This window comes from Prionailurus viverrinus, chromosome D1 (genome assembly GCF_022837055.1).
Source record: "Prionailurus viverrinus isolate Anna chromosome D1, UM_Priviv_1.0, whole genome shotgun sequence".
NCBI lineage: Eukaryota > Metazoa > Chordata > Mammalia > Carnivora > Felidae > Prionailurus > Prionailurus viverrinus.
This window is the reverse complement of record NC_062570.1, coordinates 61,010,190-61,035,421: the sequence shown is the minus strand read 5'-3', so window position 1 is coordinate 61,035,421 and position 25,232 is coordinate 61,010,190. Positions and strand designations below refer to the sequence as shown.

Below are 25,232 nucleotides of genomic sequence, written 5' to 3'. Positions count from 1 at the left end.
CAAGAGGGGTGGCTGGGAAGATTTTGAGAATAGTGACAGTTTATGGAATAAAACTGAGCATTTCAGGAGAAGGGATCAAATCCAGGAGAAAATTTGCAGAAACAGAATTGAGAATGTGTAAAATAGAAGTGTAAAGGTTTTATGAAGCACATTTATTTGAAGTATAATATAAACCAGGAGCTGGATTCATAACAATGAATAAAATGAAGAACCATCTCTTGAGGAAGTTAACAGTTCATTGAGGAAAACACGGGAAGACAGATTAAGAATTGAGAATGATCAGGATTATATTAGAGAATGTGCTATTGTGTGATAGGAGAGGGTAAATAGGGGCACCTGGGTAGCTCAGTTGGTTAAGCATCTGACTCTTGATTTCTGCTCAGGTCATGATCTCACAGTTTGTGGGTTTGAGCCCCACATTGGGCTCTGCGCTGACAGTACAGACCCTGCTTGGGATTCTCTATCCTTCTCTCGCTGCCTCTCCCCTGCTCACACTGCCTCTGTCTCTCTCAAAAATGAATAATAAAAATAAACAAGAAAAAAAGGAGAGGATAAATAAGCTATCCCAGAGTCTGTTAGAGAAAAGGCGGTCAGCAGTTTTCAGGAAAGAGAGGAAAAATGTTTGAGTTGGAACATCGTGCTATACATGAGAGAGGAGGACATTCCACCTATAAAATGTATTTTTCAAAGTGCAAAAATTAATGACATATCTGAGGAATCACAGTAGTTCTGCCAGGCTAAGATGAATATAGAAGTAGACTAGAAACGAGTTAAGCAGTAGGGATGTTGGGGCCAGATGGTGAAGAGGTTTCTATGACAAATAAAGGTGTGGTCTTTATTTTAAAGCAGTGGAAAATCAGATGGTTCAAAAGAAAGATGCCACAGCCACATTATCAGATTGCAAATTATAAAATAACACTGTGAAATCTATATGCAGGGAGGATTGGGAGGCAGAACTGGCAGCACAGAAACCAATCAGGATAATACAAACAAAAGCCACAGCAAAACCCAAAACACCTTTGATGAGTAAAAGTGGATGTGGAATAAAAATCTGAGATGAGACGATGGAGTTTACTAAGCATAGTTACTCATTTAATATTAGAATATATCTTTCCAAGAAAAAATAAAGTGTTGGGGTTAAGGCCAAAGTCATCTTTAAAAACTTTTTTTAATGTTTATTATTTTTGAGAGAGACAGAGACAGAGAGCAAGCAGGGAAGGGGCAGAGACAGAGGGAAACACAGAATCAGAAGCAGGCTCCAGGCTCTGAGCTGTCAGCACAGAGCCCGATGCAGGGCTCAAACTCACAGACCACAAGATCATGACCTGAGCTGTAGTCAGCCGCCCAACCGACTGAGCCACCCAGGCACCCCAAGGCCAAAGTCATCTTTTAATCCTATCCTCAATTCACTGTTAGTCCCTTACTCCAGTCATTATTACTTTAATCAAATCAAGTAATGCAAATCTGTCCAGGACTTCTAGGCACTTATGTACAAATGTAACTGTCTGGTTACAGCTTTTAAAAGCCTCCTAACACTATATAATACTATAATGGATCAATCATTATGCATATTTTTAACTCAACAATATATCTTTACTCTTAACTGTTGAGACTGCTATGCACCATGACTGTTTTTCTGATTAATTAGTTATCAGAATTAATATGAGAATGATGCAGAACTCTGCTTTTGTCCTCTTGCAAACAAAAATATTTTATGCCTCGGGGCGCCTGGGTGGCGCAGTCGGTTAAGCGTCCGACTTCAGCCAGGTCACGATCTCGCGGTTTGTGAGTTCGAGCCCCGCGTCAGGCTCTGGGTTGATGGCTCAGAGCCTGGAGCCTGTTTCCGATTCTGTGTCTCCCTCTCTCTCTGCCCCTGCCCCGTTCATGCTCTGTCTCTCTCTGTCCCAAAAATAAATAAACGTTGAAAAAAAAATTAAAAAAAAAAAATATATTTTATGCCTCTTCATGCATATGGGTCTTTCTTTCTGATAGATATATCAAGAACTAGAGGGGCGCCTGGGTGGCTCAGTCGGTTGAGCTTCCGACTTCAGCTCAGGTCACGATTTCACGGTTCATGAGTTCGAGCCCTGCGTCAGGCTCTGGGCTGATGGCTCAGAGCCTGGAGCCTGCTTCAGATTCTGTGTCTCCCTCTCTGCCCCTCCCCCATTCATGCTCTGTCTCTCTCTGTCTCAAAAATAAATAAACATTAAAAAAAATTTTTTTTAAAGAACTAGAATTGCCAAATTAAGTAAATGTCTTACTTTTTTTAAGTTAGTTTATTTTGAGAGAGAGAGCATGAGCAGGGTAAGGGCAGAGAGAGAGGGAGAGAGAGAATCCCAAGCAGGCTCCACACTGTCAATGCAGAGCCTGATGTGGGGCTTGAACTCACAAACCTGTGAGATCATGACCTGAGCCAAAATCAAGAGTCTGACGCTTAACTGATTGAGCCACCAAGCCTCCCCTAAATTTCTTATCTTAATGAAATGCACCAAATTGCTCCCAAAAGAGCTACAACATTTTACAGTGTTGACAGCCTTGATTAAGGCTTAAGTCATTTAAGGAGCCGCGGGGTGGCCCAGTTGGTTGAGTGCCTGACTTTGGCTCAGTTCATAATCTTGGGGTTCTAGGGTTCAGGCTCCCCATCCTGCTTCAGATTCTTTGTCTCCTTCTCTCTCTCTCTCTGCCCTTCCCCTGATTGTTCCTCTATCTCCCTTAAAAATAAATAAACTTAAAAGTAGTCTTTTAATATTTTTCCAGCATATAATTTTATCAAATTTTATTATTTTATCCCACATGACAGGTAAAAAATGTTTTTTTAAAGTTTATTTATGTATTGAGAGAGAGAGAGCAGGAGAGGGGCAGAGAGACAGGGAGGTTCCACACTAACAGCTAACAGTGTGGAGCCCAACGTGAGGCTCGTACTCACAAACCTCATCATGACCTGAGATGAAACCAAGAGTCAGACGCTTAACTGACTGAGCCACCCAGGCATCCCTGTTTTATCATTTATAAAATATGTCTTATCTTAGTAACCAATGAGATTGCTTTTATTATACATTTGTTTAGCATTTCTATAGTCTTATATAAAATCACACCTCATATTTTGCTAGATCTTACATTAGATCACCCATGTCTTTCTTATTTATTTGTTTCTTTATTCCAAATTTAAACTTCTTTCAGTAATACAAGTTGCAAATACTGTCCCATTCTTTCTTTTATCTTTCAACCCCTATAGGGTACTATTGTTATGAGATGTTGTTGTTGTTGTTGTGATGATTTGTTGTTGTTGTTGTTGTAAGAACACTTAACATGAAATCTGGCCTCTCAACAAAATGTTAAGTTGTTAACTATAGGCACAATGTTGTACAGAAGATCTCTAAAACTTATTCATCTTACATAACTGAAACTTTATACTCATTGAACAGTAATTCCTTGTCTCCCCCCACCCCAGATCCTGGAAGCCGCCATTCTCTTCTCTGTTTCTATAAGTTTGACTATTATACACCTCATACAAATGGAATCATGCAGTATTTGTCCTTCTATAACAACAAGATTTATTTTACTTTGCATATTATCCTCCAGATCCATCCATGTTGCAGCATATGGCAGGATTTCCTTCATTTTTAAGGCTGAATAATATTCCATGGTATGTATATACCATAATTTCTTTATCCATTCATCCATTGATGGACCTTTAGGTTGCTTTCATATCTTAGCTATTGTGGATAATGCTGCAGTGAACACAGGAGTGCAGATATCCTTCAACATCCTGATTTCAATTCTTTTGAATATACACTCAAAAGCAGCATGGCTGGATCATATGATAATTCTCTCTCTTTTTTTTAATGTTCCCTTATTTTTGAGAGACAGAGAATGTGTGGGGGAGGAGCAGAGAGAGATGGAGACACAGACTCTGAAGCAGGGTCCAGGCTCTGGGCTGTCAGCACAGAGCCCAACGTGAGGCTCAAACTCACAAACTGTGAGATCATGACCTGAGCCAAAGTCGGACACTTAACCTGCTGAGCCACCCAGGTGCCCCTGATAATTCTCTTTTTAATTTTCTTAGGAAGCACCATACTGTTTTCCATAGTGGCTGCATCGTCACCAACTCTTATTATCTTTTTTTTTTTTTTGGCTAATATCCATCCTAACAGGTGTGAGGTGATATCTAATTATGGTTTTGATTTGCATTTCCCTGATGATTAGTGATTTTGAGCATTTTACCATATACCTATCGGCCATTTGTATGTATTCTTTAGAAAAATGTCTATTTAGTTCTTTTTCCTGTTTAAAATTGAGTTGTTTTTTGTTATTGACTTGTAGGAGTTTCTCATATATTTTGGAATATTAAACACTTGTCAAATACAATTTGTAAATATTTTCTCCTATTCTGTAGGTTGGCTTCTCACTTTGTTGGCTATTTCTTTCCTGTGCAGAAGTTTTAAGGTTGATGTAGCCTATTTGTCTAATTTTGTTTTTGTTATTTGTGCTTTTATGGTCATATATAAGAACTTACTGTCAATTCCAATGTCATAAAGCTTTGCCCTTATGTTTTCTTATGTTTCCAGGTCTGGGTGATGGGCATTGAGGAGGGCACTTGTTGGGATGAGCACTGGGTGCTGTATGTAAACTATGAATCACAGGAATCTACCCCCAAAACCAAGAGCACACTTTACACACTGTATGTTAGCCAACTTAACAATAAATTATATTAAATAAATAAATGAATGAATGAATGAATAAATATCTTTAATCCATTTTTAATTGATTATTATGTATGGTACAAGATATGCATACAATTTAATTTTTTTGCATATGGATATCAGTTTTCCCAATACCATTTGTTAAGGAGACTTTCCTTTCTTCATTGCACATTCCTGGCATCCTTGTTGAAGATCAGTTGACCATATACGCTTGAGTTCATTTCCAGGCTCTCTAGTCTATTCCATAGGTCTGTACATCTGTTTTCATGCCCTGTCTTGACTAGTAAGTTTTGAAGTTGGGTAGTGTAACTTTCCCAACTTTGTTTTTTCTCTTTCAAAATCATTTTGGCTCTTCTAGTTCCATAGCATTTCCAAAAAATTTTTAGCTTATCAGTTTATACAAAAAGGCCTCTGGCCCTTTATCAGGAATACTGTTGAAGGTACAGGTAATTTGGGGGTAATCGAGAGATACCTAAACTTTCCATATTTATAAATATTTTAACTATATTGGAGCTTCTTTAATTTCTTTCAGCATTGTTTCAAAGTTTTCAGTGTATGATAGTATTTTTTTAAATTTAATCCTAGTAAAATTTTTGATGCATTGTGAATAAAATTATTTTCTCAATTTTATTCTCAGATTGTTCATTGCTATTTATCAACATACAATTGAATTTGTATCTTGAATTTGCATGCAATGGCCTTGTAAAATTCATTGATTAGTTTTAGGTTTTTTTCAATGGATTCCTTAGAATTTTCTATGTATAGATTCATGTCATCTGTAAATAAAGATCATTTTATAACTTCCTTACCAAACTGGACACTTTAATTTGTTTTCTTTAATGTATTACCTAGAATCTTCAGTGCAATGTTGAACAGAAGTGACCAAAGCAGATAACTTTGCCTCATTCTAAATCTTAGTCAAGCACGATGTTAGCTATAGGTTTATTCACAGATGCCCTTTATCAGATTGAGGAAGTTCCTTTCCATTTCTATTCTGTGAAGTTTTTACCATGAATGAGGTTTTTGATGAATTCCTTTTCTGTGTCTGTTGAGATGACTATGAAGTTTTGGTCTTTATTTTATTAATATGGCATATTATAGTAACTGATTTTAAAATGTAAAACCAACCTTGCCCTTATGGGATAAATCTCACTTAATCAAAGTATATAATTCTTTTTATATGTTGTTGAGTTTGATTTGCTATTATGTTAATAATTTGTATGTCTTCAGAGATATTTGTCTATAGTTTGGTTTGTTTTTGTTTTTGTTTTTGTTTTTCCCTGTGGTATCTTTGTCTGGCTTTGGAATTAAGGTCACACCATACTCCTAGCATGAGTTGTTTTTTTTTTTTTTCTTTTTTCCACTTTTAACAACATATATTGGTTCCTCACAACCTGAAATTTAAGGTGTCCAAATTTTAGGTTCCAGCTCATTTTTTGCCGGTCAGAACTCTTTCCTGTCCCTCAGAAGGACAATTTCTTATTCTATCCTCATCAGGCAAAGAGAACTCTGGTCCTTCATTTCTTTATAAAATCACTAATCTCACCATGGGGACTACAATGAGTTGGATTTTATAAAACTATCCCCTGTTAAAAAAAAGTTTGAGAAACATTTAGTATTTGTTCTTATGCTGAATTTTCCTGTGATTTACCAATGAAGCCATCTGAACCTGGGATTTCTTTGTAGAAAAATTTTAAATTAGTATTTGAATTTCTTTATGTTGTTATAGGTCTGTTCAGATTTCCTATTTTTCCTTGAGTCAGTTTGGCAATTTATGTCTTCCTTGGATTTTTTTTTTATTTAACCTATTTGCTGGCATATAGTTGTTTATAATATACCCTTATTATCATTTGGGTTTCTGTAAGGTCAGTAATCATGTTCCTTATTATATTCCTGATCTTGATAATTTATGTCTTTTATTTTTTTGTAAAGCTTATTAAGAGTTTTTTTTTCAATATATGAAGTTTATTGTCAAATTGGCTTCCATACAACACCCAGTGCTCATCCCAAAAGGTGCCCTCCTCAATACCCATCACCCACCCTCCCCTCCCTCCCATCCCCCATCAACCCTCAGTTTGTTCTCAGTTTTTAAGAGTCTCTCATGCTTGGGGCGCCTGGGTGGCGCAGTCGGTTAAGCGTCCGACTTCAGCCAGGTCACGATCTCGTGGTCCGGGAGTTCGAGCCCCGCATCAGGCTCTGGGCTGATGGCTCGGAGCCTGGAGCCTGTTTCTGATTCTGTGTCTCCCTCTCTCTCTGCCCCTCCCCCATTCATGCTCTGTCTCTCTCTGTCCCAAAAATAAATAAAAACGTTGAAGAAAAAAAAAAAAAAGAGTCTCTCATGCTTTGGCTCTCTCCCACTCTAACCTCCTTTTTTTTTTCCTTCCCCTCCCCCATGGGTTTCTGTTAAGTTTCTCAGGATCTACATAAGAGTGAACACATATGGTATCTGTCTTTCTCTGTATGGCTTATTTCACTTAGCATCACACTCTCCAGTTCCATCCACGTTGCTACAAAGGGCCATATTTCATTCTTTCTCATTGCCACGTAGTACTCCATTGTGTATATAAAGCACAATTTTTTTTTTGTATTTTATTTTTATTTATTTATTTATTTATTTATTTATTTATTTATTTATTTTATGAAATTTATTGACAAATTGGTTTCCATACAACACCCAGTGCTCATCCCAAAAGGTGCCCTCCTCAATACCCATCACCCACCCTCTCCTCCCTCCCACCCCCCATCAACCCTCAGTTTGTTCTCAGTTTTTAAGAGTCTCTTATGATTTGGCTCTCTCCCACTCTAACCTCTTTTTTTTTTTTCTTCCCCTCCCCCATGGGTTTCTATTAAGTTTCTCAGGATCCACATAACAGTGAAAACATAGGGTATCTGTCCTTCTCTGTATGGCTTATTTCACTCAGCATCACACTCTCCATTTCCATCCATGTTGCCACAAAGGGCCATATTTCATTCTTTCTCGTTGCCACGTAGTCCTCCATTGTGTATATAAGCCACAATTTCTTTATCCATGCTTATTAACAGTTTTCAACTTTGTCCATCTTTTCAAAGAACAAATTTTGGTTTTATTGATTTTCTCTGTTGTTTTCAATTTTCCATTTTGCTGCTCTTTACTTGAATTACTTTACCTGTACTTACTTTGAGTTTTGATTGTTCTTTGTTTTACAAATACTTAAGGTAGAATCTCATGTTATTGATTTGAGAACTTCTTTTCTGATATAGGAATACCAACTTAGTAGAGCCTTGGGCCATCCCTGCTTGCTGGCCACCAAGATGACCACACTAACCGACAAGCTCCAAATCAAGGAAGCTAGCTCAGGCAACTGGAATGAAGCCCTCAGCTTTCCCTGTCTCCTGCCTCCGACAGAACTGGAGACAGTGGGGATAACGAGGGCAGCCCTAGGCCAGAATGTCTTTACCATAGGAGTTATTTCCCAAAGTTCTGTAGCTTTAATGAATGGGCTTCATTCAGGAATGAATGGTATTAAAGTGGTGTTATTGACCATTTTACCAGTTTTACACTTGCTTTTTGTGAGAGAGGATTTTTCAACCTCCTCACTCAATCACACTACAAATAAATATCTGTTCCTATTCGTGCCTCTTTAAATGTTTTCTGTTAGATTAAGATCTTTGTTTCATTTATTTTCCCTTATACTTTCAAAGTTTTACATTTAATTTTAAAATGTTTAATTTCATATTTTAAGATATATACATTTAGAATTTTTAAATATGTTTGGAGTTAATTTACATCCATATTATTCCCCTAAGAACATAACTCAACATGTCTTTATTTTTTCTTTTCCCCAGATCACAATTTCATGGTACTTTTGCCTGGAATTTCAGTTCTAACTTTTCTGGGCATTTGACTGAGGGAAAGAGATAGGACTACAGTGTGTGCTCAGTATTTCTTGTTGAAATTATGAATAATATTTGGATATTATATGTGAAGTAAGGCTAATTGTAAGGCTTTTATTGCGGGAAATTGGTGAGTGGTCTTGCCACAAACTGATGTAGGGAACCAATATATGTTCCCTTTTTTTCTTTCTTTCTTCCTTCTTTGTTTTTCCCTTTTGTCATTGTGATTTTCCCACCACTGTCTCCTAACTGAGGAAGCTGGAAGAACTTTTAAGATGCATTTGTGAAGATCTTTTTGGGATTATTTGAATTTAAAATAAATGGGATATAAGAGTAGAGATTTCCAGGATAAGATGACTATAGAATGAGCTAGAAGATATATTTGTAATTCATTAGTCCACAGAGTTAAAAGTCATAAGACTAGATACTACCACTGAAGAAAAAGAAGAGGTCCAAATTAAGATCTGTCAAAAATGTCAATATAGGGGTGCCTGGGTGGCTCAGTTGGTTAAGCATCCGACTTCGGCTCAGGTCATGATCTCACAGTTGGTGAGTTTGAGCCCCACGTTGGGCTCTGTGCTGACAGCTCAGAGCCTGGAGCCTGCTTCAAATTCTGTGTGTCCCCCACTCTCTTCCCCTCCCATGCTCATGCTCTATCTCTCTCTGTCTCTCAATAATAAATAAACATTAAAAAAAAATTTTAATGTCAATATATACCCTGAATGGGACACAGCAAGGTGAACTAAGTAATTAACTTCAAAAGGTAAACTTAGAAAGAAAAGGAGAAACTGGATTTGCAGCAGTCAAAGCTCATTGAGAAATACATCAGTTTAGGAAATATGACTGCCCCTTGATTTAATACTAAAGGTGTAAAGGGTGACTTTATTGAGAGCACTTAAAGGGAACTGAAGTCAGAATGCCTGGGGTTGAGGGGAGCAGAAAAAGTGTTTATAAGAGTATAGACTCTCTCACAGATGTTTGCCATTAAGGGAGGGCTATGAGTTAGGAAAAAGCTGTAAGAAAAGCAGGGTTAAAGGAAAGTGGAAAAACAATTTAGGGAGAGAAACAGATTTGAGGACAGCTTTAGAAAAATTGCCAAGACATGGGATGACTTTGGCATAGATATTAGAATGTCTGTGTGTTCTGGGAGGGAATGTAAAAGCCAGTGTGTGCTGGGGGCTGGGGAAGGAGGCAGGCTGCTTTAGATAGCATTATGCAAATGTGTCAAAAGATTAAGTAAATCTTTCTAATCAGTTTTCAGGTTCCAGACTTCAAAGTGGGATCCTGAACTATGTCAACATTCCCCAATCAGGCAGCCCCCAATAACACTTCAATGGCCCCCACCTTCTTGTTGGTGGGCATGCCAGGCCTGTCAGCTGCACCCTCCTGGTGGACAATACCACTCATCACAATGTACCTTCTCTCTGCCCTGGGCAACGGTACTATTCTCTGGATCATTGCCTTGGATTCCACCCTGCACCGTCCAATGTACTTCTTCCTCTTCTTGCTTAGCGTGTCTGATGTTGGCTTGGCCACAGCCCTGATGCCCACCCTGCTGGGTCTTGCCTTTGCTGGCGTTCATGCTGTCCCTGCTTCGGCTTGCCTCCTACAGATGTTCTTTGTCCACATTTTTTCTGTCATGGAATCCTCTGTGTTGCTCGCCATGGCCTTAGATCGAGCACTAGCCATCTGCCGCCCTCTCCACTACCCAACGCTCCTCACCAATGATGTCATTAGCAAGATTTGCCTGGCTATTGGTTTCCGATGCCTGGGTCTCCATCTGCCCCTGCCATTCCTCCTGGCCCACATGCCCTACTGCCTCCCACAGGTCCTGACCCATTCTTACTGCTTGCACCCAGATATAGCCCATTTGGCCTGCCCTGGAGCTTGGGGTGCAATCTATAGCCTCTTTGTGGTTCTGTCAGTTATGGGATTAGACCCTCTGCTTATTTTTTTCTCCTATGGCTTAATTGGCAGAGTCTTGCAAGGTTTGGGATCCAGTGAGGATCGCTGGAAGGCTGGCCAAACCTGTGCTGCCCACCTCTCTGCTGTGCTCCTCTTCTACATGCCCATGATCCTTCTTGCCCTCATTGACCATCTTAGAGTGCCAATACCTCAGCCTGCCCATACTCTTCTCTCCTATGTCCACTTCCTGTTTCCTCCATTGATAAATCCTATTCTCTACAGTGTCAAGATGAAGGAGATTAGAGAGAGAATAGTCAAGAGACTACAGCCCAGGAAGGTGGGTTGTGCTCAATGAAGAGGATGCCCCTCCACAGTTGGTGGCTTAAAACTACCTGATACAAAAGTAGTTTTTCCATGATGAAGAACTCAGTTCAAAATGCATGAAATGGTCACTCAGGCACGCATAAGCACATATACATGGATGTATCTGCCTGTCCTTGCAAGTGTGAATGTGTCTATTAAGGTAAACTTACAAGCTCCAGAGAGTGACAGTGGTCTACCCACTGTTACACTACAGATCGTGGCATAAACGTCCAGGATCTAGGTCATGTCACAACCACCCAAGTGTGTGTCTGTTGTTGTTTTGTTTTTGTTAATTTCCCCACCACATCTGTACCCTAATGCCTGAGGAAACTGGAGGAGTTAAACAGTTACACAGCAGAGAAATGAGAACACAGAAACCTTCCATGGCACTCTACGTGTGTGTGTGTGTGTGTGTGTGTGTGTGTGTGTGTGTGTTTGTACATTGCTTTACGGATCTTTTTATGGATTTTGATATATGTGTCATGGATATAATCACATATCACTGATCTATTAGTGTAGGCTCATAGTCTGACTTGTTAATATGTGGTATAAAGTGATCCCCCTCTCATGAAACAAACAAGAGCTTTGGAATCCTAACAAGAATTACATTATTTTTATAGATTAAGTGTAAGCTAACATTTATGATGATAAACTTTCACACCCAAAAATATATGATAGATGTTTCACTTATTAATACCTTTTTAAATTTTTCAATAAAATTATTTGTTTAATTAAATTTATTTCTATAGTTTTTAATTATATGATTTTGTTGCTCTTATAAATAAAATAATTCTCTATTCTATTTCCACATCCATAATGCTAGATTGGGGAAAATCATTTTTTACCTTGCATTAATACATATTTTACCAAATTATCATATGAATTATATAGCTTTTTATTTTTGGATTTTACTTATATTTATCATATATAAGTAAAAATAGGTGACTGGTAGGTTTTTCCTACTATTCATACAACTTATTTCATTTTACTTTATTTAACTCATTGGAATCTCCAGCCTGTTATGAAAGAATAACAGTGAAAGTGAACGCTCAAATCTTGTTATTGATTTTAACAGAAGTGGCATTAGTGGTTCACTTATTAGAACAATGGTTGGCTGCAAGATCTTTGGGTAATTTGTAAATATTCAAATAACTTATGTGTATTCCAATTTTATTAATTTTTAATAAGCTTACCCAATAAACCCTATTAAGTGATTTTCAGCATCCACTAATATAACTATAATTGTCTGCTTTAATGTGTTGTTCAATTTTCTGATATAGAAACATCTTTTTTCTATTGTGATTATAGAAAAATGCATTCTAAATGAAATTAGCAAATTGGATCCACTTAGTGCCAAAACAAGAACCCATACTAATCTATCAGGATACATTCCAGCAAGGCAGAACAGTTATATCCTCATCTGATAACAAGTTTCTCTGCAAGGTATATTATATCTCCTCTTACTAAATTAGAAAATTAGTATTTCCATTTCGCAAATGAGAATACTGCGACTGAGGATTTCAGAATGTTTAAAGTATATAAAATCAGTTGCAAAGGCAGCATTTATTTTCACGTTTGCTTAATAAAAAGCCCCTGCTATAAAATACTTTTTTTTTAATTGTTGAACAGAGAAACAGCTTGGTCTTGAGGCAACAGTAATGGGGTCTCTGAGAAACCCTGCTTTTCCCAAAGTTTACCATTTCCTCCTCCCTGCTGCACCCACCCCCAGAGTCTCATTTATTTACTGACAGCAGAATGATGTAAACAATTTAAAGTCCCACAAGCCTGGTTTTGAATTCTCACTTCACTACTTCCTGTGTCATTTGGCAACAGCTGTTCTTATATTTACAAAATAGGTATAATAAGGATTGCATGAAATCACGTCCCTTTATCATAGCGTCTGAACATAAGATATATTCAATAAATCATAGTTATTTGGAATTAATGAAGTCAAAAATAACTGTAGTTACACCTTGTATGTATATTCAGTGTGAATAAAGAACTTTACAGGTGGAAGATTCTTTCGGCTGATACAACCTCATTTTAGAGAAGGAAAACTGCAACTTGGGATTTGCTGAAAGCACTTTTGCATGGACCTGTGTAAGTCAGGGAAGATTAACTAAACCTCTGTGTTTAGTAGTTCAGGGAACACAGAACTCTTTCACGGCAGGGGCTCCACTGCTCTCTCCTGGTCAGGGACCACATCCACTCAATTCTGTCAGTTTTCAAGTGCCAAGTGCTTGGTATTACCACTCTTGGCCAGTCAGGGGGCACTGTTGTCTCTGCAAATCACCTGACAGATTTGAAGGAAAATCTTTCTCCTCTAACAGCACACAGGGGCATAAGAGGTATTAGCAGGAATGTTTACAATTGTAAATAAAATGTAACAGTGATACAGGGGAGCTGATTGAAACTGAAAACCAGGAAAAGCTTTGCAAAATCCAGATTTCTGGGTTGGTCCCACTGCTAAACAAAGTTTAAACAAAGACTCCAGACCTGTAACCTGTGAGAGAGAGAGAGAGAGAGAGAGAGAGAGAGGTGGGGATGAGGATGAGAAAGCAATTAATAATTCATTAATGGGGGTGTGCCTGGGTGGCTCAGTCAGTTGAGCATCTGTCTCTTGATTTTAGCTCAGGTCATGATCTCAGGGTTCATGGGTTCAAGTCCTGCGCTGACAGTGTTGATCATGCTTTGAGTTCTCTGTGTCCCTTTCTCTCTGCCCCTCCCCTTCTCACACTCTCTTATGTGTGTTCTCTCTCTCTCTTTCCCTCTCTCTCAAAAATAAATAAACATAAAAAAAAAGAATTTGTAACAGGGATCTTAAGTTCAAATACCTAGAAGAACAAGGTCATAATAGCAGTAAGTGGAGCAAACACATACTCAGACTGTGAGTAGTGGGGACTGTATAAGGGCCAACACTTCTCAGTGTGTTCCTACTGAGTTTTTCCATGTGGGAATGTAGGCCTAGTGTTGCCATATCTTCCTACTTTTAAGATAACTCATAAATCTCTATTTTTTATATGAGCTCATCTAAACACCATCTTGTCTAAACAAATCCGTCTGAAGACCATATTTGGATTGTACGGCTCTTAAAAAGATTAACATATTAATTCAGACAATGAAGAAAGAATTATCTTCTTTAATTTCAAAGTAAATATGAAATGTAATACACAACACATAGAAAGTAATTTTCTCAAGGTCACATAGCCAGGAAATGGCAGAGCTGAAACCAGAGGACTGAGTCTTGACCTCAGTCTTGAGCTTTTTTAGTCATCTTGCCACCTCCCTTGCAGGACTAAGTTATCACACTAAATGGTTTAGAGGACATGTTATCCCTGATAGGGTCTTTTTACCCTTTCTTCTATGGGTTGGCTTCTAAATCCCCTGTCTGGAGTTATGTTATTTCTCATTGATTAATAGTAACCCCGGACTCTGATCCCCTAAATCAAGGTGGCATCGTCCTTGTAGCTCCTAAAGCTTCTTTGTTGACACTTTCTTAATAGGATGTCTTTAAAGTGCTCTAATCTGGCTCCATTACAGGGCCAGGAGATGATAGGTGGATACAGGGAGGCTTGGATAAGAAACTTGTTTCAAGGTCTGTTTGGCCACAGTGGTGCAGATTCTGTGTTGTGGCTTGACAGCTATTATTTTACCTAAAGGCATTATGAGCTGCCCTAAATTCTGTCTCTCACAAAGGACCCTTATATCTCTTGACAATGTTAACTCCCTGGTAAGAGGTGCAGAAAGTGCAGAGGTGAGTTGAGTCTAGGTTACGACTGCCCTGATTCACCCCTGAATTCCCACCCCAGCAAAACTTTGAACTATTCTTTCAGTTCAAATTGATACACATCTACCAAGTGCATACTATGAACAAGGAATTTTGTTGTGAGGAGACTTCTAAAGTTGAATAACTCACAACTCTTTCGTTGTAGAAATTCACAATGTAGTCCATAAGAAAGACATATGTATGATGTTGGAGATGTCTCTGGGTCTCCGTCCACTGTGCTCCAAGGACTCAGCCCCTTGCTTTTACTACAAATGTTGCCAAATGCCAATGACCACCTATAATTTCCTCCTACAATTTCCCCAATTTGGCTTCAGCAGAAGACATACTCTCTAGGTTCCCTTTTCACATTGCCCCAAAAAGGTTTTTTTTTTCAACTCAAACATTAATGTTCATACAAATCATCTAAGATCTTGCTAAAATGCAGATTCTGACTTAATAGGTTTGCAGCTAGTTACTTTCCAGGTGAAACTGCTGCCACTGAACATTCGACCACACTTTAAGTAGCAAGGAAAAAAACATACTTAAGCCAACTTAGACACATTATAAAGGGCTTAATGTAAATCACAAAAAAGGAATTAAATAAGGGAAGCAAATATGAAGATGCTAAGTTGCTCCAAAACCTTCCAGAGTTCCACCCACCACAGTTTAGGGCCACTGATCATACTTCCTCCTTAGAAGCTCCTCTGGATTCTTGCTCATAATTCATACCTGAGGATAGATGCCATCAATCCCCAAGCAATAACAAAAGCATTCCTACATACTCTATGAAATGCAGGCCTCCTCTTCCCTAAAAGCAGATTTGCTGTGGTATATTAGGTCCCCTTTAGGGATTGATTAATTGATTGATTAATTAATTAATATCATTTAAGGGCTATGAAGTAAAAGGAAATATCTCCTCTTTGGAAGAAATATTGCCCTGCTCCTAAGACAATTTGTTGTAGAGAAAATGGAACTTCTACCTCTGCCCCATCATTTAGACTTTAGAGTCAGTTTTTCCAGGACTTTTACTCTAATATGCCAACTTTTTACACAATACACAATGGGATTCATCAAAGGTGGTACCAACAAGAATGCATCAGCTATCAGAATCATAGCCAAAGGGGATTTATGCTTGGCAAAGTGATGTATGGTAGCCAAGGTGATGATGGGCACAAAGAAGATGAGCACAGCACAGATATGGGACATGCAGGTATTAAGAGCTTTAAGTTGCTCCCCATGGGATGCAATACCCAATACAATCTTCAGGTTGAACACATAGGAAACAGCAATGAAAACACTGTCTGACATCATGCAGAGTGCGACAAACAGACCATAGTAAAAGTTAACCCTATTGTCAGAGCAGGCCAGTTTCATGACATCCTGGTGGAGACAGTAGGAGTGTGAGAGCAGGTGTTTATTACAGTATCTAAGTCTATTTAAAGTGAAAGGAAGAGGAAGAACTAGTAGAATGCTTTTAATATCAAATATCAGTCCACGATGCAAAATTCTGGAGCTGGTAAGAATGGAATTATACCTCAGAGGGTTGCAAATGGCTGGAAAGCAATCAAAGGACATGATCAAGAGCATTGAGGATTCCATGCCTGTGAATCCATGGATGAAAAATTCCTGGGCAATACATGCATCAGCAGAAATCTCCATGGCATTGAACAAGAAGATCCTCAGCATAGAGGGAAGAGAAGAGAAAGACAAGCCCGGTCAGATAGGGCCAGCATGGAGAGGAAATAGTACATAGGCTCATGCAGGGAAGACTCTGTCCTGATGACAAACAGGGGGGTGCAGTTGCCCAGGATGGGCAGGAGGTACATAAAGCAGATGGGGATGGAGATCCAAATGTGTACACTCTCAAACCCTGGGATCCCAACCAACAGGAAGGTGGAGATTTCAACTTCTGAGGTATTAAGAGAAAACATCACAAACAGGTCTTTCATTTATATGCTCCTGGTAGATAAATAACATCAACAACAAATTCTCTTAGTTGTGTGCACTGAACACAATTAAGTTCAGTTGTCAGTTAAATTAAGTATAGCTCATCCTTAGGTATCAAGCAATAATGTAACTTTTTCTATATAAAGAAAAATACAGAGTCGATTTAAATAGGTTCTTCATAATATTCATTTGAGACCTTCAAGTCTACCTTTGTTCCTATAGCTTGGAAGCAACAAGGTGTTTGATAACCTTTTAAAAAAAACACCACTTTTTAAGATTTATGCATCAAGTAACTAAGTTGGAATATATTGCAATCTGGAAAATCTATAACATCTTGGATGTGGTCACTGCTCATATATTCATACAAATCACAGATGCTATAGTAGCAGGAGTTAAAGGAGGCCTAACATATTGTTCATGATACATGTGTGTGAAAATATAAAATTGACCTACCACAGAGTTTGGGAAACTAATTTGCAGAGCCAAATTCAACCTGTGAGAATTTAAAAAATATTTTAAAGTGTTGTATCAAAATAAAAAAAAGAAGAAAAAACATATAGGACAGAGACAAATACATGGCCTGAAAAGTCTAAAATATTTACTTCCTGGCCATTTACAGAAAAAGTTTGTTGACCCCTGTACTAGAAAATTATGCATACAAGCACACATGTGTGTGCACATGTGTGTACACACATAAAAAATCACAGTAGAATGAGTATGGTGGAAATGGAGTATGTGTCAAAGGGAACTTCAAATTTAAGAGTATTGTTTTATTTTTCATTTTTAAGAAGCCAATAACACATGAAGCAAATATAAAAAATGTTTTAAATTTTCCCATCAGAACTTTGGAAATGGATGGTGATGCTCAGTACTTTCTTATATTCTTTTAATTCTACCCCCTCCTAATTGTCTTATACAACACCACTTCCAGAACCATAAATCACCAAGAGATCTCCAGGTTGAAACACTATATGCCAGCACATTACTGTAGCCTGAAGCAGTCTGAGTGAGCACAGCACCTCAGGGAGCAGAGGAAGGACTCCTCGGACACCAGCTATCATCCCCTAAGTGGTGAGCTTCCAGCTAGAAGACCACAAGAAGCGGTGAGAAGGGAATGGCCAGGCCACAAGTATTTGTCCTTTCATGGAGGGTTTATGAGCATTTCCTGGCAAGGGTAGAGAAAGAATGAATTGTATCCAGATGGAAGAAATTACAAGGTGAGGGGTGGAAATAGCACTGAAGAAGGGGAGGACACTTACTAGTCTTTTTCTCTGCTACTAAAATTTTAAAGGACCTTTGCCTCCACTTGACTCAAGATAGGGACTGTAAGGTTTGTGGTGTATAGGGTGTGTCATATGGAGAAGTGATGAGAACATATTTCAGTACTGAGTGTCCATTTCACCTCAGCCTTTCAAATGTGGTGGGTTTCCTTGTAGTGAATAACATATGACAGCTGTCATCTGTAGGTGTTTGAAACACTCACACTGGTTCCATTCAATCGCTAGTGGCCCTGTTCAGAATGGCCACGGTTCTTGTCCTTCTTTCCCTGTTCTTGGATTTCTTTTGGCTTACCATTTCTCTTGGCTTTTCAATGTCTACCTTTTAGATTGCTGACCAATTCAGGTTCTTACCTCTGGTATTTGGACTTGATCCTGCTCATGTTCTTGGTATCAGCATCACTCACACCTTGGGTAACCCTCCTTTTAGCAGCTCTAAACCAGAAAAACCCCAATAGTGCATGTGACACTTGGCTCTTGTCAGGGGAATGGGATTCACAGGGAGAAAGGTGATAATACACTATCCATTCTTGTTCAAAAGGTGACCTTAAAATGGTAATTTCTAAGATTCCATGTCTGAGTTATTTTTTGAAAATCTGCCAGCCTAAATCAAGTAACTAAACAAATTAGTTACTACTGGCATCATTGTCTTTTCAACTGTGTCCATCATGCCAATATGAAGATGTACCCCATCCCACATATGTTCTCTAATCTTTTCAGCTTTCAATGCTGTCCCAAATGCAGCTTGATCTCTTAGGCTGAAGAAGCCATGAAGCATTTTACCTACAACCATTTCAAAGCCATAAGGTTGAACTCTATAAATTGCAGAGTTTTCATTGGGAAACATAAAATAAACTGAGGGAAATTCAATTTGAGTCTCTAGGACACCTACTAGGCTCCTGGGTTCCTTACCCCAGAGCAAGGGTGAAAAGTTTTCAAATTCTTCCAGGTTCTATAACTTCTCTGCTCCAGCACCATGTTGGGAATCCATATCCTTATATATACCCTCGTACTCTTCCCTAGCATAGGCACATCTTCCTGAGAATTAACAGACACCCACTCCCCTAGGAACAATGACTCTCTAGCTTCATTACATCTATCTATAACCTGCTCTCCCAAGAAATGCAGAGAGCAGGCTCAGACTCACAGTTGTAGATTTAATTAATGCTTGGGATGCTGTTCCTACATCAGGTGTAGACTTTGAGGACAGTTTGTCTCAGACATTGGTAAGGTCACCTATATCCAGCTATGGCTCCAAGATTAAGTGTAGGCTTTAGTAAACTCAATCTAAGACTATCACAGACCTTATGTGGAATTGTACCAACAGATATTTTCTGTTTGGTCATCACAATGTCTACTTTTATTTTAAATGTGAGTGGATTTAGGTAGGTCACAAGCTCTCAAATTTATCATTGACTCCTTTCTTCACTGTCTTATATCCAGTCCCTTCATATTTATCAGCCATTGAAGGCATTTAATCTCACATAAGAGAAAGAAAAGCCCAGAATCACAAGCATTCTGGTATCTTAGGCCCTCAATTTCAGAAGAACTATCAATTTTTATTCAGCCTCAACTTTGAAAATTGGAAATAAATAAAAAGTATAATTCTGGTGCATGTTGTAGAAGGACATGTGGTTCTCAGAGAGAGAACAGAAAATTAGATCTAGCAAACACCTTTGACTTGAAACAAAGTAATGACAGATAAATGAACCAATTTGCATAGACCAGCAATGATCACATTGGTCTTCAGGTTAATATAAAAGAGGATGTGCTAGAGGTAAGAGCTATAGTCATCAGAGTAGGTCAGGCAGAAAAGTGGAGAAAAGAGGGCTCTAACCTATTCATATTGATTTTCCACATTTCAAAATATATATTATAGTCAGAACATTAGATGAAGTAAAATAAATTCTTATGCTTAATCCAGCATCTATCTAGGATCATAATGGAGTTACATGGTTCAATTATGTCTACATCCTCCCATTGTTCCTTGACATATATCTGAATCATTCTGAGTTGAACACTCTTTGATCTGTAGGTCCAGAAAGCTTTAAGATCACCAGGAAGAAAAGCAGCTGGAACTAGAAAAAAATTAGTGCTTTGTTCTTTTCAGGATGCATGGCATTGAGAACTCTGTCCTTAGAAGGGCTAAATTTAGGTAAAAGGCAAATTTACCTAAGAAAATATAGGTGAAAAATTAAATAAAATGTATTATCTTCCTCCTGCTTTTCATTCTCCAATTCAAATTGCTGCCCCAGCCCCTCCTTCTCCATTTCTTCCCTTCTTTTTTCCTCTTTTTATTGTTAATATGACAATTTTAATGTAAAAAGCTATGAATTATAGGGAATTTATATTTCCTGTAAAAGGAGTTGCTCTTGGGGTGCCTGGGTAGCTGAGTTGGTTAAGTGTCCAACTCTTGATCTCAGCTCAGGTCTTGATCGCAGGGTCATGAGCTCAAGCTCCACAGCCCAACTTAAAAAAAATAAAAGGAGTTTCTCTCAGTGGCCCTCTCTGAGACCACTTCTATGTGCTTAATATGCTTGTAGAAATTTCCCTATTGTCCTGGATCTGACTCCATCCTTTCTAAAACATTTAGCCCATGAAAACCCTTTTCTGAACCATTTCCCTTCTCTACCTGAGGTTAAAAAAGGTAAAGAAATAGAAGTTGGTAAGTATGCCACCAACTGATTTATAGAATTAAATGGAGAGTAGATCTTGTACCAGAAAAGAACAAGGGGACTTTTCAACAGGAGAGATGGCTCAAAGCTCACTCAGAGGCAACCAATCTCCTGTCAGCCTACAAGCTCTCCAGGCCAGAACATCAGGGTTTGAGTTTATGTAGTGAATCAGCTTCTTATAGTGAACCACTTCAAATCGTTTGACCTCATTGTCCTGTCACTGTTGCAACAACTGGGCTCATCAATCATTGGCTGGCTTCACACAGGGAGAACATGATAATCCCTTGCCTTAGGCCTGCACTGTGCACCTCTTTATTCTTGTCCCAGGACTGACACCAAGTCATGACACATTCTCAGATACTCACTTGGTGTTCATACATGTGAGAAAGTATGATGGAATTAACAGCTCATAGGATAAACTTTGACCAATGGTAAATGTGATCCAATGGATAAATGTTCCCCTCCTTATTTTCCTGGATTGACTGTCATGAGACATATTTGATAAGGCTTCAGAGATGGGTCTTCAGGAATGGTCAATAGTCGTCCATAATGATGTCTGGCTCATTCTTGATTTACCATCTCTCAGCTCCAAAGTGACTTTTGCCTACTCTATGGTGATGGTGTTGGACTCTAAATATTTCTCTTTTGTCAGCTGGCACATTATTAATACTGGTTAGTGGAAAGTAGTGGAGGAACACTGTAGGGAGAAGGGGTTTTCTCTTCTTGGTTTCTGTGTGGCTTGTTGGCTGGATTCCCACAGAACATGTTGTTTTTCCATTGCTTGGCACTGTGTGATTGCTTCAGTGCTTGGTTCCAGTGGTGCACAGTTTCTTCCAGGATTAGCTACTGAGCTTGTTCTCCAGCTATTCACTGGGAGAACAGTGACATAACCAGACGCCCAGACAGTATGGAGCAGCACTCTAGCTGAAGGAGAATCTCCTACATCTTCTCCTTAGCCCTGGGTATGTGTATATAAATTAGGGCAACATAGGGCTATCTAGTTAGCAAGCTGGCCACCCAACCCTCATCCCAAAAGGGCAGCCTGGAGCTACCCCAGCCTGAGCCTCACATGGAAATGTATTATAATCCTATAAAGGGTACTCTATCCATATCCCAGTTCCAGCAGTGTCCAGCAGTCATAAGCTTGTCTGGCACCTAGAGTTCAGAGAGTTGGCACCTTCCTTGGAACTCCCAGAGGGAAGATTTTTTGCAAGCTTCATCAATAGACACCTTATAACTTCACAAGCTTACAGGAAGGAGAAGAGGGCTCTTTCTTGAATGTTCCATCTCTACCCTAGGAGGGGTGGTTACTCCTTATATCCTCTTCTCATCTTTTAACTCTTACTAGCCAACTTCCCTGCTAATCTACTTCCCTGTTAATCTACTTCTTTATTAAACTTTTTCTTCTCAAATAATTGTGTGGTCTCTGTCTCTTGATTGGAGTCTGGATAATACAGTGTACAAATCAATAATAAATTTTTGTATCATCTCACTGTCTTTCCTTTTTTAACATCAGCTATCCCTCACTCATGCTCCCTGGAATCACATTATAATAGCATGGTCAACTGACAACTAAGGCTCTATTGCCAGTGGTCAGTGGGCTTACAATGATTCCTGAGATGCAATGGCATCAAAATTACTATGACTGTCACTTGTGGTTGGTTGGATGAGATTCAGGTGGAAGGGAGATATTAGGTTACATGGTGACTATGGACATTGAATCCAATCTCATTTTTACCTAAAAAACATTAACTATAAAGATTATGAGATGGGATAACTGCTGTGTATCTGCATTAGAAACCTTAAATAGAAAATGATTAGATTAGGACAGCCAATTGACAACTCAGGACATGCTGTGAAAGTCAGAATGCCCCCTATAGGAACATTTAAGGAAATCTTTATCTCCTTCAGCCAAAGATCATATACTTCTAAAAATCCAGCACATGATTTAACTGAAAGAGTAACAGAACTGCAAGGCAAATTGAATGCTCAGTTTTGATAAATCTTCTTTTATAAAGTTGTAACACTGAAAAATACTGGGAATAAAAAAATGGGGAAGTGGTATGATCCTCACTGCTGGGATATTAACATTTGAGTGTATAAGCCTAAAATCTTGGAAATTTTGATTATACCATGTTAGCCAAAGGAGTTCCCTTCTCATGAGAAGATTTACAGATGATATTTATTTTACCTTATACAGAAACCTTACAAAAACCAAACCTGAGGACAATGCTTTACAATGCTTTTCCTATGCAAGATCTTGCCCCATCTCTTCTCACTGTACCAAAGCCAATAACCAGTCTGATTTCAGTAAAGCTTGAGCAGGGAAATGTTATTAACATTTGGGGAGAAAATAGTTTAACCAGTGACATCATTGCAAAGCCTACCTGATTGTACTAACTAGAATCAAATGAATACCTATAGGAGTATATCTCGAAGGTATTAGATGTAAGTCAGCAGAGGAAGTGGCCAGTGACATAAATATTAATTAAGATAGAGAAGAATTTGACACAAACAATTTGACATTATTGACAGAGGATACTCATCTATGATTTGAGGTTTAACATTATATCAAGGATACCTAGCAACTGTGATAATGCACTGCTGGGACGGTTGATTGAAACTTGAACATGATGATTACCTATAGCAAATTAGATGGAGATGTCAGATCTTCTTGGCAAAATATAGACTATAGAAATCTCAAAGAGGTAGACATGTTAGAACGGATTTATCATGTAGGACCAGAGAATTTATTACATGATTATTTTCTCTGGGAGAAAAGAGAGGACACTCCTTCACTAAGGCAATAAAGAATGCATTTGTAAGAGGGTATTTGGTAGCTTTGAATAGTTCAGTGATTGCTATGCTCTGCAGCCTAGACTTGGCAATGAAATCTGCCCCTGTGGAACTGGCCTCCCTACTGACAATGAAGATGAAGTGATCCTGAGACACATGGAAGGACTTAAAATCATAAGGTAAATTTAATTACTGTAGAGAATAGCAAAGGTAAAATGGTAATCAGGGTGACAGGACCTATAGTGACCTATTACAATAGATGATAATGTTTCTGAAGATAAGCGCAATGGACAGCAACTGGGTGCTAATTGACATGCATTTAAAATAAAGAGCTTATGGGGCGCCTGGGTGGCGCAGTCGGTTGAGCGTCCGACTTCAGCCAGGTCACGATCTCGCGGTCCGGGAGTTCGAGCCCCGCGTCAGGCTCTGGGCTGATGGCTCAGAGCCTGGAGCCTGTTTCTGATTCTGTGTCTCCCTCTCTCTCTGCCCCTCCCCCGTTCATGCTCTGTCTCTCTCTGTCCCAAAAATAAATAAACGTTGAAAAAAAATTTTTTTTTAAAAATAAAATAAAATAAAGAGCTTCTGAGCATCGGGCTGACATCAACCACCCTAATAGGAAATTTAAAGATTTAAGTTGCTTCACCTATTTAAAGATTTAAGTTGCTGCACATATCCAGAGCCCATTAACTGAACATGAATCTTGGTGTCCCTGATGAAATAACCTGCTATGCTACTGGAAACATGCAATACAAATTATCCATGTCTTTTCCAAAATGGACCTATGTCCATTTACAAATGTTCATTAAGGAAAGGAGGATACCCAAAACCTTTGAGAACTATTGGATATAGGATACAATCTCTCACTGATAATAAGCAACCAAACATACCATTATGCTCTTTTTTGATTAAAGTATGAGATTATTGGGGTAAGATGATTAATGGAATTCTGGGCAAATTTTGTCTCCAAGTGAGCCCAGTGATTTTCATACCTGTGCTTATTCTCCAGGTTCCTAAGTATATAATTGGTTATATTACATTTATGAGCTGGGAAAACTCTCATCTGTGAAGTTTGCACCATTATTATAGGGAATACAAAGTACAAAGTCAAAACGAGCACAAGTAAAGTTTATGAATAGTTGTCCCAGGATCCCATGACACTTATCACTGATATATAGATGCTCTCCATTAATTCACATTCATGGCCTCACTGAAGGTTTCTGATATGTTAATGGAAAAGAAGGAAAATATTCAGGCTCGGTTCATGGATGGATTAGTGGGCAAGTTGGCACTAACCAGAAGTAGAATACAGTAGCACAATAGCTTCACATATGGGAGGCCACAAAAAAAAAAAAAAAAAAAAAAAAAAAAAGAGTGCTGAAGGAAAATCCCCTTAATGGACAGTGCCCTTGGTTGTTAACTTCATGTAAAAAGAGAGGTTGTCTGAGGTATGTGGATATACATGGACTTCTGTACTTTGTTGAAGGGCTTGGATAGCTGGCCAGTGAATGGAACTAGCAAACTTAAAAGAAAAGAGATAAGGTAGTCTGTAGGAGATGTATATGAAATACATATTGAAGTAGACATATTGCATCTCATGCTAACATCCACAAAACAGTACCCATCTCAGAGGAAGTCAACAATCAGAAAGAAAGAAACTATGTGTAAATATCAGCAAGCTTTGGCTATACTACTTCTGATTCAGAGGGCCCACAGATAGAGTAATAATGGCAGAGATGAGGATAAAGAAAGAGCAAAGAGTATAAGTTCCCTCTTACCAACGCTAATCTTAGGAAAACTGTGTAATCCTCACTCCTGGGTTTAGTAATGTTATTACCAACTTTTAATGTTCAGCTAACAGCAGTAGGAACTGATCCTGAGCACTTGATATGACATTTTGTATGTGCATTAGATATACTCCTACACATAA

General features: G+C 38.6%; 3 protein-coding genes across 3 annotated transcripts in view; 1 reads left to right on the top strand and 2 right to left on the bottom strand.

The window, feature by feature from the left end:
- The window catches only part of LOC125177121 (olfactory receptor 51H1-like), a 307,668-nt gene that overhangs the window by 52,435 nt on the left and 230,001 nt on the right, over positions 1–25,232 (bottom strand). The gene's annotated exons all lie outside the window — the stretch shown is intronic.
- On the top strand, positions 9,868–10,836 carry LOC125177115 (olfactory receptor 51S1). Its single transcript, XM_047879186.1, has one exon. It carries the CDS (start codon positions 9,868–9,870, stop codon positions 10,834–10,836), a length of 969 nt encoding a protein of 322 aa, XP_047735142.1.
- Positions 15,601–16,559, bottom strand: LOC125177117 (olfactory receptor 51A7-like). The gene is given in 2 exon segments (XM_047879189.1): positions 15,601–16,325; positions 16,328–16,559. Coding segments are annotated over 2 exon segments (957 nt in total).

Coding starts and splice junctions, on each gene's coding strand:
- LOC125177115 (XM_047879186.1), top strand. CDS start 9,868: ATGTCAACATTCCCCAATCAGGCAGCCCCCAATAACACTTCAATGGCC.